Source organism: Panulirus ornatus, chromosome 64 (assembly GCF_036320965.1).
Source record: "Panulirus ornatus isolate Po-2019 chromosome 64, ASM3632096v1, whole genome shotgun sequence".
Taxonomy (NCBI): domain Eukaryota; kingdom Metazoa; phylum Arthropoda; class Malacostraca; order Decapoda; family Palinuridae; genus Panulirus; species Panulirus ornatus.
The window spans coordinates 5,010,237-5,024,566 of NC_092287.1; the positions used below are offsets into that span (position 1 = coordinate 5,010,237).

Consider the following 14,330-nt stretch of genomic DNA (forward strand, 5'->3'; position numbering starts at 1 on the left):
TCCTCCTGCGCACAACTCTATCCATAGCCCACGCCTCGCAACCATACAACATTGTTGGAACCACTATTCCTTCAAACATACCCATTTTTGCTTTCCGAGATAATGTTCTCGACTTCCACACATTCTTCAAGGCTCCCAGAATTTTCGCCCCCTCCCCCACCCTATGATCCACTTCCGCTTCCATGGTTCCATCCGCTGCCAGATCCACTCCCAGATATCTAAAACACTTCACTTCCTCCAGTTTTTCTCCATTCAAACTCACCTCCCAATTGACTTGACCCTCAACCCTACTGTACCTAATAACCTTGCTCTTATTCACATTTACTCTTAACTTTCTTCTTCCACACACTTTACCAAACTCAGTCACCAGCTTCTGCAGTTTCTCACATGAATCAGCCACCAGCGCTGTGTCATCAGCGAACAACAACTGACTCACTTCCCAAGCTCTCTCATCCCAACAGACTTCATACTTGCCCCTTTTCCAAAACTCTTGCAGTCACCCCTAACAACCCATCCATAAACAAATTAAAAAACCATGGAGACATCACACACCCCTGCCGCAAACTACATTCACTGAGAACCAATACTTTCCTCTCTTCCCACACGTACACATGCCTTACATCCTCGATAAAAACTTTTCACTGCTTCTAACAACTGCCTCCCACACCATATATTTTTTAATACTTTCCCCACTTTTTTTTTTTTTTTTTTTTCTTTTTTTATTCCAAAAGAAGGAACAGAGAAGGGGGCCAGGTGAGGATATTCCTCAAAGGCCCAGTCCTCTGTTCTTAGCGCTATCTCGCTAATGCGGGAAATGGCGAATAGTATGAAAAAAAAAAAAAATATATATATATATATATATATATTTTTTTTCATACTATTTGCCATTTCCCGCGTTAGGAGGTAGCGTTAAGAACAGAGAACTGGGCCTTAGAGGGAATATCCTCACCTGACCCCCTTTCTGTTCCTTCTTTTGAAAATTAAAAAAAACCAAGAAAGGGGAGGGTTTCCAGCTCACCCGCTCCCCTCCCCTTTTAGTCGCCTTCTACAGACACGCAGGGAATACGTAGGGAAGTATCTTTCTCCCCTATCCCCAGGGTAATATAATATCACTTATATATTTATATATATATTTATATATAATTATATATATATTATATATAATATAATTATTATATTTTTTTTTTTTTTTTTTATACTTTGTCGCTGTCTCCCGCAGTTTGCGAGGTAGCGCAAGGAAACAGACGAAAGAAATGGCCCACCCCCCCATACACATGTACATACAACGTCCACACACACGCAAATATACATACCTACACAGCTTTCCATGGTTTACCCCAGACGCTTCACATGCCTTGCTTCAATCCACTGACAGCACGTCAACCCTGTATACCACATGACTCCAATTCACTCTATTTCTTGCCCTCCTTTCACCCTCCTGCATGTTCAGGCCCCGATCACACAAAATCTTTTTCACTCCATCTTTCCACCCTCCAATTTGGTCTCCCTCTTCTCCTCGTTCCCTCCACCTCCGAACATATATCCTCTTGGTCAATCTTTCCTCACTCATCCTCTCCATGTGCCCAAACCATTTCAAAACACCCTCTTCTGCTCTCTCAACCACGCTCTTTTTATTTCCACACATCTCTCTTACCCTTACGTTACTTACTCGCTCAAACCACCTCACACCACACATTGTCCTCAAACATCTCATTTCCAGCACATCCATCCTCCTGCGCACATCTCTATCCATAGCCCACGCCTCGCAACCATACAGCATTGTTGGTAACCACTATTCCCTCAAACATACCCATTTTTGCTTTCCGAGATAATGTTCTCGACTTCCACACATTTTTCAAGGCTCCCAAAATTTTCGCCCCCTCCCCCACCCTATGATCCACTTCCGCTTCCATGGTTCCATCCGCTGACAGATCCACTCCAGATATCTAAAACACTTCACTTCCTCCAGTTTTTCTCCATTCAAACTCACCTCCCAATTGACTTGACCCTCACCCCTACTGTACCTAATAACCTTGCTCTTATTCACATTTACTCTCAACTTTCTTCTTCCACACACTTTACCAAACTCAGTCACCAGCTTCTGCAGTTTCTCACATGAATCAGCCACCAGCGCTGTATCATCAGCGAACAACAATTGACTCACTTCCCAAGCTCTCTCATCCCCAACAGACTTCATACTTGCCCCTCTTTCCAGGACTCTTGCATTTACCTCCTTTACAACCCCATCCATAAACAAATTAAACAACCATGGAGACATCACACACCCCTGCCGCAAACCTACATTCACTGAGAACCAATCACTTTCCTCTCTTCCTACACGTACACATGCCTTACATCCTCGATAAAAACTTTTCACTGCTTCTAACAACTTGCCTCCCACACCATATATTCTTAATACCTTCCACAGAGCATCTCTATCAACTCTATCATATGCCTTCTCCAGATCCATAAATGCTACATACAAATCCCTTTGCTTTTCTAAGTATTTCTCACATACATTCTTCAAAGCAAACACCTGATCCACACATCCTCTACCACTTCTATATATATATATATTTCTTTTTTTTTATACTTTGTCGCTGTCTCCCGCATTTGCGAGGTAGCGCAAGGAAACAGACGAAAGAAATGGCCCAACCCCCCCCCCATACACATGTATATACATACGTCCACACACGCAAATATACATACCTACACAGCTTTCCATGGTTTACCCCAGACGCTTCACATGCGCTGATTCAATCCACCGACAGCACGTCAGCCCCGGTACACCACATCACTCCAATTCACTCTGTTCCCCGCCCTCCTCTCACCCTCCTGCATGCTCAGGCCCCGATCACACAAAATCTTTTTCACTCCATCCTTCCACCTCCAATTTGGTCTCCCTCTTCTCCTTGTTCCCTCCACCTCCGACACATATATCCTCTTGGTCAATCTTTCCTCACTCATCCTCTCCATGTGCCCAAACCACTTCAAAACACCCTCTTCTGCTCTCTCAACCACGCTCTTTTTATTTCCACACATCTCTCTTACCCTTACGTTACTCACTCGATCAAACCACCTCACACCACACATTGTCCTCAAACATCTCATTTCCAGCACATCCATCCTCCTGCGCACAACTCTATCCATAGCCCACGCCTCGCAACCATACAACATTGTTGGAACCACTATTCCTTCAAACATACCCATTTTTGCTTTCCGAGATAATGTTCTCGACTTCCACACATTCTTCAAGGCCCCCAGAATTTTCGCCCCCTCCCCCACCCTATGATCCACTTCCGCTTCCATGGTTCCATCCGCTGCCAGATCCACTCCCAGATATCTAAAACACTTCACTTCCTCCAGTTTTTCTCCATTCAAACTCACCTCCCAATTGACTTGACCCTCAACCCTACTGTACCTAATAACCTTGCTCTTATTCACATTTACTCTTAACTTTCTTCTTCCACACACTTTACCAAACTCAGTCACCAGCTTCTGCAGTTTCACACATGAATCAGCCACCAGTGCTGTGTCATCAGCGAACAACAACTGACTCACTTCCCAAGCTCTCTCATCCCCAACAGACTTCATACTTGCCCCTCTTTCCAAAACTCTTGCATTTACCTCCCTAACAACCCCATCCATAAACAAATTAAACAACCATGGAGACATCACACACCCCTGCCGCAAACCTACTTTCACTGAGAACCAATCACTTTCCTCTCTTCCTACACGTACACATGCCTTACATCCTCGATAAAAACTTTTCACTGCTTCTAACAACTTGCCTCCCACACCATATATTCTTAATACCTTCCACAGAGCATCTCTATCAACTCTATCATATGCCTTCTCCAGATCCATAAATGCTACATACAAATCCATTTGCTTTTCTAAGTATTTCTCACATACATTCTTCAAAGCAAACACCTGATCCACACATCCTCTACCACTTCTGAAACAACACTGCTCTTCCCCAATCTGATGCTCTGTACATGCCTTCACCCTCTCAATCAATACATATATATATATATATATATATATATATATATATATATATATATATATATATATACGAAAGCCGGCAAGGCAGCAGGTTTGGATGGTATTGCAGTGGAATTTATTAAAAAAGGGGGTGACTGTATTGTTGACTGGTTGGTAAGGTTATTTAATGTATGTATGACGCATGGTGAGGTGCCTGAGGATTGGCGGAATGCATGCATAGTGCCATTGTACAAAGGCAAAGGGGATAAGAGTGAATGCTCAAATTACAGAGGTATAAGTTTGTTGAGTATTCCTGGTAAATTATATGGGAGGGTATTGATTGAGAGGGTGAAGGCATGTACAGAGCATCATATTGGGGAAGAGCAGTGTGGTTTCAGAAGTGGTAGAGGATGTGTGGATCAGGTGTTTGCTTTGAAGAATGTATGTGAGAAATACTTAGAAAAGCAAATGGATTTGTATGTAGCATTTATGGATCTGGAGAAGGCATATGATAGAGTTGATAGAGATGCTCTGTGGAAGGTATTAAGAATATATGGTGTGGGAGGAAAGTTGTTAGAAGCAGTGAAAAGTTTTTATCGAGGATGTAAGGCATGTGTACGTGTAGGAAGAGAGGAAAGTGATTGGTTCTCAGTGAATGTAGGTTTGCGGCAGGGGTGTGTGATGTCTCCATGGTTGTTTAATTTGTTTATGGATGGGGTTGTTAGGGAGGTGAATGCAAGAGTTTTGGAAAGAGGGGCAAGTGTGAAGTCTGTTGGGGATGAGAGAGCTTGGGAAGTGAGTCAGTTGTTGTTCGCTGATGATACAGCGCTGGTGGCTGATTCATGTGAGAAACTGCAGAAGCTGGTGACTGAGTTTGGTAAAGTGTGTGGAAGAAGAAAGTTAAGAGTAAATGTGAATAAGAGCAAGGTTATTAGGTACAGTAGGGTTGAGGGTCAAGTCAATTGGGAGGTGAGTTTGAATGGAGAAAAACTGGAGGAAGTGAAGTGTTTTAGATATCTGGGAGTGGATCTGGCAGCGGATGGAACCATGGAAGCGGAAGTGGATCATAGGGTGGGGGAGGGGGCGAAAATTCTGGGGGCCTTGAAGAATGTGTGGAAGTCGAGAACATTATCTCGGAAAGCAAAAATGGGTATGTTTGAAGGAATAGTGGTTCCAACAATGTTGTATGGTTGCGAGGCGTGGGCTATGGATAGAGTTGTGCGCAGGAGGATGGATGTGCTGGAAATGAGATGTTTGAGGACAATGTGTGGTGTGAGGTGGTTTGATCGAGTGAGTAACGTAAGGGTAAGAGAGATGTGTGGAAATAAAAAGAGCGTGGTTGAGAGAGCAGAAGAGGGTGTTTTGAAGTGGTTTGGGCACATGGAGAGAATGAGTGAGGAAAGATTGACCAAGAGGATATATGTGTCAGAGGTGGAGGGAACGAGGAGAAGAGGGAGACCAAATTGGAGGTGGAAAGATGGAGTGAAAAAGATTTTGTGTGATCGGGGCCTGAACATGCAGGAGGGTGAAAGGAGGGCAAGGAATAGAGTGAATTGGAGCGATGTGGTATACCGGGGTTGACGTGCTGTCAGTGGATTGAATCAAGGCATGTGAAGCGTCTGGGGTAAACCATGGAAAGCTGTGTAGGTATGTATATTTGCGTGTGTGGACGTATGTATATACATGTGTATGGGGGGGGTTGGGCCATTTCTTTCGTCTGTTTCCTTGCACTACCTCGCAAACGCGGGAGACAGCGACAAAGTATAAAAAAAAAAAAATATATATATATATATATATATATATATATATATATATATATATATATATTATCCCTGGGGATAGGGGAGAAAGAATACTTCCCACGTATTCCCTGCGTGTCGTAGAAGGCGACTAAAAGGGAAGGGAGCGGGGGGCTGGAAATCCTTCCCTCTCGTTTTTTTTTTTTTTTTCCAAAAGAAGGAACAGAGAAGGGGGCCAGGTGAGGGTATTCCCTCAAAGGCCCAGTCTTCTGTTCTTAATGCTACCTCGCTATCACGGGAAATGGCGAATAGTATGAAAAAAAAAAATATATATATATATTCTTTTCTTTTTCTTTCTTTCATACTATTCGCCATTTCCCGCGTTAGCGAGGAAGTGTTAAGAACAGAGGACTGGGCCTTTGAGGACTGAGTCTTTTAGGGAATATCCTCACTTGGCCCCTTCTCTGTTCCTTCTTTTGGAAAATTAAAAACAAGAGGGGAGGATTTCCAGTCCCCCCCACTCCCTTCCCTTTTAGTCGCCTTCTACGACACGCAGGGAATACGTGGGAAGTACTCTTTCTCCCCTATCCCTATACCTATACATATTTTTTTCATTTGATTTTTCATTATACTTAATCGCTGTTTCCCATGTCAGTGAGGCAGTGCCAGGAAACAGACGAAGAATGACCCATCCACATATACATAAACATGAATACACACACATATACATATCAACATATACATACACATGTACACATTCATACTTGCTTTCCTTCATCCATTCCTGGCACCAACCAATCTCTAAACCATTAGTATTCATTTCATGATGATACTAATCATATTTTGATAAAAGAATTTTCATTTTTCAAACTAGTTCACCATTTCCCACACGGCAAGATTGTGCACAGAACAGCCAAAGGAAGACCCCATTTGCTCTTATAATATCTAGCTGTCATGTTAAATGCACAAAACCAGAGCCCCCTATTAACTGTCAAGCCCCACACCTTTTATTGGTTTCTTCTGATTCCCAGCATCAGCCCAATGATAGTATGTTGCCCCTGTATTCCACGTTGCTTCAATTCACTCTCTTCCATGAATGCTTCTCACCCTCCTGCAAGTTCAGGCCACAATAACTCAAAAGTATTCTTAACTTTATGCTTCCAATTCTTTCTTGGTTTCCCCTCCCCTTTGTTCCTCCCACTTCTGAAACATATATCCTCTTTGCCAGTATCTCTTCACTCATATTCTCCATAAGTCCACACCTCTATATTTATGATTAAACATCGCATGCTTAATGGAAATAATTATAGCAATGAAATCTTTTGGCTCAAATCTATATTTGCCAGTTTCCTTTACATTTAAAAGATGATCTATATCTTTCCAGGACAGACTATTATTAGTAACCATACAGTAATTTCATCATTTGAAGTATATAAACGGCTCCATTCACATTAACCAGAAAGTCCAAAGGGTTAATCTTATAAAACAAAAGTATACATATCAGAATTACAAACTGAGAACTTTTACAAAATAACAAAACTCCTTTAATGCATAAATGTTAAAAGTATATATAATGTATAGAATTCTTCAGAGAATGGTAAATTAATGGAAATATTAAAGAGATTTAAGTGAATCCTTATATTTCTAAAGAATAATCATGAAATATATATCAGTTTATTTAATACAAAATGTCAGTGCACAAACAGACTTTGTCCTCTGTAATATGGAGAAGGCTAGCCACGCCTCACCTCTCTGCATGGTGGTGTGACCTTTTACGTGACTTCTCACGACTTCTGCTTCTCTGTGGGCAGTAGTGAATGTAGCAATTAAAACTCTGAGATGGCTCAGTACAAAAAAGATGACATCCAACACAGCCATGAGGGAATCTTTATGAGACAGGAAAGTGGAACTGCCATGACTGTCCCCATTCATTAAACAAGGTGACAATACTAAGGGCCAAAGCATTGGAATTAAGGATGGAATATTAGTGAAAGGTTATGTAAAATTTGCTGCATGACAGCCTGTCATAAAGCTGTTTTGTTTACTAGGCTTGTCACTGTGATGGGTCAGGTTATTGCTGTGCTACTTATGTAATGAGTCATCAGCTTTTCAATAAGTACACAAACATGTAAAAAAAATTTTTAACATACCCTCTAGTTAAAATATGACTTTTTTAATAAAATGCAAAAATCTTATAGTCAGAAATATATATATAATAAATTATTACAGACTGTTAAGATGTAACCAAACATTCTACAATTATCTACTTCACTCTATAAAGTGTATTATAAATACATGGGTAGCACAACTTGAAGACAAGATGTCATTAATTCTGCTGACTTCATTAAACTACTATATTCTGACTGTCATTCAATACATTATCAAAAAGAAAAAATGATTCATAGCTGTCTGAGAATGGCAGCATTTATCTTAAACCACATTCCTTAGATATGCTCTTAAATCTATCTATCAATAAGGCAACAAATTCAAAGCAAAACTAACAAATGAAAAAAGTAGGTATTGTGGCAAGAATAGGCCATATTTGCAGCCCCCTCAAGCATACACTTGACAAGGATATACAAGTCACAAATACTGTCTAATCTTCCAACAATATATACTTTTAGGGAATCATTTACAAGAAGTTGCATTTTAGATCAGTACAAGAGCAGAGAGGTGGTGACATCTTGTCTAAGTCCCCACACGGAAGGGACAGGAAGGTGGGAATATTACTATGGGTTGCATACCAGTCACTACAAAAGATTTGCAGAGGAGATAGAGAATAAAGACAAATGTACAAAAGCTCAGTGTGCAGGGATCCAACTCAAGTGTGAACACAGGCTTGTGCTCAAGCCAACTTGTCTGAGAAATATTTTAAATGACAACTTATTTATGTGAATGACATTTATGTGAATGACAGACTTATTTCTGTATTGTGACAGTTTGTAACAGAAGAAAACTTGTATCATGACACCCACACAAATACTAATTGGATGAAATTGCCAACAAAACATTTAAAAACAAGATCATTGACCACCAACAGGTGTGACAGGCCCAATGTTCAATCAAACACCTATTAATACCATAATGATGCCAATTTTCTTTGCTCTTTTTCACTAAGGACAAGATGTTGTTAATGTTAAAAAAGCGATCATGAGGAAGGGACAGCTTAATAATCCTAACTCAGATCCCTTAGCAATACAGAAATATCCCTCTATCATACCTAATTTTCTGTATTGATTGGTTTGAGTAAGGAAAATTTTCCCAAATCAAAAAGGCAGGATTGAGTTTATTGGTGTGCAACAATATACTCAAGCTTCAACACAATAGCCTCCTCTTATGGATATAAAGTAAGAAAAAAGATAAAAAACTATGATCCTTACTCCATTCCCACTTAAATGGGACCAATCAGGAAAACAGATCATCTGCAACATCTCACACACACATTCTTAACACAAGTTGTGTGCTAAGGTGAAACATGGACTTACACATTTATAAAATTACCTATTACTTTTTCACTTTTACATACTAAACTGGTCCATGAAATGAAACCAGTGTCTCCAATCACACCACCTCCATACACAAAATGCTCCAAACTCATTCAACTCCCTGTGTGGAGATCCTCCCCTTTCATCCATAAGATACAACTAATATATGATATCGGACCTGAACTGAGAGATATCATTTGATAAACCATATCTTCCTTAGTTCCCTAGTGTATCATGACTGAGGTACTTTAGGACATGGTACAATAGGACAGGTTTACTGCAATATCCTCTAATGATAATTCAAGGATATGGAGTGATCTTATCAAAAGACTGCCTAATAACAAGATCCCATCATTATAATATATAAATGTGTTGATGGCTATCAAAGACTGGCATTCAACAGTCGGATGAATAAAGTCTTTCTTATACTTGTGTGTGGACCAGCTAAGAAGAGACTTTTACTGGTATATTTTTGGTATACCAACAGGGGCTAGTTGCTTTCCAACACCCAAAATCCACCAATGATGACATCAGGATAAGGGATATATCCTGGAATGAACCAGGATATGTGAAACATCCAAGGTAAAAAACTGAAAGGTCTAAGGGGCCTAGTTGTGGTCAGGAGCTGTGGTTTCGATGCATTACACATAACAGCTTGAAAATGGGTGTCTGAAGGAATAGCAGTTCCAACAACGTTATATGGTTGCGAGGCATGGGCTATAGATAGGGTTGCACAGAGGAGGGTGGATGAGTTGGAAATGAAATGTTTGACGACAATATGTGGTGTGAGGTGGTCTGATCGTGTAAGTAATGAATGGGTAAGAGAGATGTGTGGAAATAAAAAGTGTGGTTGAGAGAGCAGAAGAGGGTGTGTTGAAATGGTTAGGACATATGGAGAGAATGAGTGAGGAAAGATTGACAAAGAGGATATATGTGTCAGAGGTGAAGGAAACAAGGAGAAACAGGAGACCAAATTGAAGGTGGAAGGATAGAAGAAAAAGATTTTGAGTGATCGGGGCCTGATCATACAGGGGGGTGAGAGGTGTGCAAGGAATAGAGTAAAATGGGACTATGAGGTATACCAGGGTCAACGTGCCATCAATGGACTGAACCATGCCATGTGAAACATTTGGGGTAAACCATGGAAAGGTCTGTGGGGCCTGGATATGGACAGGTAGCTGTGGTTTCAGTGGATTACACATGACAGCTAGAGACTGAGTGTGAATGAATGTGGCCTTTTTTGTGTTTTCCTGGTGCTACCTCACTGAAGCTGGGGGTAGCAATGGTACTTCCTGTGTGGCGGGGTAGTAACAGGAATGGATGAAGGTAAGCAAGTGTAAGTAAGTATATATGAATGTCTGTGTATGTGTATGTATATATGTATGTGTATGTTGATATGTATGTATATGTGTGTGTATGGGCATTTATGCATATACATGTGTATATGAGTGGATGGGCCATTCTTCATCTATTTCCTGGCGATAACTCACTGATGCAGGAAACAGCAACTAAGTATAATACTGATAATAAAAAAAAATGGGCATTTAGGTATACATATGTGTATATGAGGGGATGGGCCATTCTTCATCTGTTTCCTGGCACTACCTTGCTGACGCAGGAAACAGCAATCAAGTATAATAAATAGATAATAAATAAATGTATGTGTATGTGTGTGTATGTATATAAGTGTATATGTGTGTATACTTGAGCTCCAGCCTCTTACTCACCATGTCTATATTATTCTTGATGTTGAAGAATGACACTTTTATCCTTACTCTCTCAAAGCAGGTGATATGGGTTAATCAATGTTGGTATGTTACCGCAGCATGGCCGGGGAGAGACTGATGGTTGAGAAGGTAGCACAATATACAACTACATTATGATGACAGATTAAATGAATCACTCAATACTGCTGAGTGACAAAAGATGATCAAGCCTAATTTTGAAGATATTGAGGGTATTGCTTTGAACCATACAGACTCAAGGTCGAAGCAAGGTGGCCTGGCCATAACGCTACTACCGCTAAATAAAAGAAAAAATAATAGCAGCAGAGAAAAAGACTAGCGAAGTAAAGACTATCTCCCCACCCTCCACTCCTTTTTGCAACACAATATATGGAAAACAGGGACAAAAAAAAATACCTTGCAGGATTAATATGCCTGAAGAAAATCTTTATAAGAAAGTCACAAGACAGAATGAATATCAACATGTCAAGCATCCCATCACCAACAAGCACCACTTCACTTTATATTATAAAGACAAAAGTAAGGATAAACTTGAGCTCCAGCCTCTTGAATTCCCATTTCTATATCACTCCTGATGTGGAGCAACGATACAATAATTCTTTCTTGCTCTCTTAAAGCATACAACATGGGTTAATGATGTTAGCATTGTACTGCAGCAGGGCTGGGGAGAAATTGGTCTGTGAGAAGGTAGCACAATATATCACTATACTATGACGAATGACTAAATGAATCATTCAACAATGAAGAGAGACGAGTGATAATCAAGCCTAACTTTGAAGATAAGAAGAGTGTTGCTCAGAACAATACGCTCTGGGGGCTTATTCAACATGTCAATATATGTTGCTGGTAAAGAAATATTTCATACAGTCTTGATTAATTCAGTGACTTCTCTGTTTAAGACTATTTCTTCTTGCTGATACTGCTGGCATTATTGTAAAGAAATTCTCAATAATGACAGCGTTGAATCCTTTACGTATTTCAAAACATTGTATTCATTTGCCTCAGAGATGCCTCTTGCTGAGAAAGTAAAAGTTTAATTCTCGCAATCTGATGCTCATTACAGCACTGCTCCTTACTTAAAAATATCCTTGCTTAAATGGGGGCCCAGAACTGCACTGCATATTTAAGGTGAGGTCTAACTAGACTTAAGTATGGTTGCAATATCACATCCTTGCTTTTGTATGAAAGTTTCTGTTAATAACTCCTAACATCCTATTTGCTTTCTTGGAAGCCTCATTACAATGCCGGGAGAATATGGAGCTGTAGGAGACACTGACCCTAGATTCCTCACACAAGGGGTGACCTTTATCTTGAGGTTCATCAGTTCATAACTGATTATTTGTTGAGAATTCCTGCTTGTAACCAGCTGACAATTACTGACATTAAAAGGCATTTGCCATTTTCTAGACCATTCAGTGATTTTATCTAGATTCTCTTGTAATCTTAGGTGATCTTCTTGAGTTAAAATGGCAATCCTAATCTTTGTGTCATCTACAAATCTGGACATAAGTTATTCAGCCCTACATCAATACTGTTAATATAAATTATGAAAAGCACGGGCCTATGTTTGGATCCTTGAAGGACCCCACTGGCAATGGGTGACCAAGGTGATGATTCACCATTCATTATGACTCTCAGCCTCCTATCACATAACCAGGCGTCTATCAATTTACCATGCAACCAGTAATCCCCACACACCAACAGCAAAATATAGACGTTCCAATAACTAAGTACACAGAAAAATCAAAATAATGTATAAAGTCCGACTCATTAGCTAAAGAAACCCTGTCCTACTTATACTCCGGAAAGATGGCTCACAAACACTTAATACCTACCTTTCAGTTATGAAAAACTCATGCAATCACTTCTATTACTATTACTATTCAAACTCAGTAAAATCTTGCAGTCTTTGATGCATTAACATGCTGAGCCAGGCTGAATGTAAGCCATATGTCACAAGAGACTGCCTCAAGTGAGGAAAGACAACAGCAAACAAAAAGGAGATGATAAACTAAGAAGAGGCTTTCTCGGGTCTTAACATGCATTAACACACCCTTCAAGTACTAATAACTATCCATCTAACAGTTGTTCAGAGATAATATGAATAAAAGGCATTGTTTATGGTCCAAGTAAAGAGGTGTGAATCTAGCATAAGTTCCTGTGTATCATGAGCTACAGCTCCTGCAATACCACTATTGGATTTGTTAACCCAATTTCTAAAACCTCAAGCTGGCAATCTTATCTAAACAATATTTGTTTGGGTAGCAAGAGAGTTTCCTAAAAGTAAAACTGTCACATACAGATAGATAAGTGTATAATGAATATGCTGAAATTTTGAATTAGAAAGTATTCATATAAATTAGCTTATACCATCTAAAAGGTTATTCAATACTACATACATGCCTTATCATGTGTGTGTATATATATTTATATTTATACATAATATATATATATATATATATATATATATATATATGTGTGTGTGTGTGAATGTGTGTGTGTGTGTGTGTGTGTGAATGTGTGTGTGTGTGTGTGTGTGTGTGTGTGTGTGTGTGTGTGTGTGTGTGTGTGTAATCATCTATATGTACTGTACGGTGAGGGAGGTTCAGACTTATAGGGCCCCACTGCTTCATTTCCAGTCATAAATGTTCATAATTTTATGAATTATGTCTGCATTCTATATAAATAAATATATAAATATTTTTTCAATTACCCCATAATCTTTCTAAAGGCTCCTGCAACCCAAGGGTAAACGACTTCCTACAGTCCAGAAATGTAGATTCCTTTGGAGTGAGTTTTTGACGAGACTGTATTCAAAATGACAGTCACATCAAAGGCATCTTTTCACCTGCAGTGTAACCTTGTGCAAGTGGAGTTTGGGAAAACACACACACACACACACATTCATTAATGAAAAAATTATACAAGTAGAGAGTGTTATATAAGACGCAGGAAAAACCAAAAGGAAATGGAAAATGTGGTGCCAAGTGCTTTCATATAACTACAATGTCAGGACTGAAAAGCAGAATATAACAGTACCAGCTGCCAGTGGGTGGGGCTGGCAAATGAATTAAGAAACAGGTGAATGGATTAGGGCACAGGTTATCCTTGAAAACCTCACCTTTCTCAAGTTACAAACTCAGGTTAACCTATATTCTGGGAAAGATAGTTAAAATTTTTACACTTATACAATCATCTTATTCACGTAAACCATTTGTCTGATTCATGTTATTTTCTCTATGTTTGATAAGAGACGATTCAGCAATATTTCTATCCATTACTGAGTTATTGTATATGATAACAGTGCTGCAGTTAATCTGATGACCAAAGTCTTTGAGGTGGACAAATAGTGTATTAGATTTGTGACCATATCT

General features: G+C 39.6%; 1 protein-coding gene across 4 annotated transcripts in view; it reads right to left on the minus strand.

The window, feature by feature from the left end:
* The window catches only part of LOC139746254 (uncharacterized), a 140,458-nt gene that overhangs the window by 24,363 nt on the left and 101,765 nt on the right, over window positions 1-14,330 (minus strand). For all 4 annotated transcript variants that reach the window (XM_071657275.1, XM_071657273.1, XM_071657276.1 and 1 more), the window contains one exon: window positions 7,475-7,527. In XM_071657275.1, the coding sequence (XP_071513376.1) occupies window positions 7,475-7,527 (53 nt within the window). The remainder of the gene's footprint in view (window positions 1-7,474; window positions 7,528-14,330) is intronic.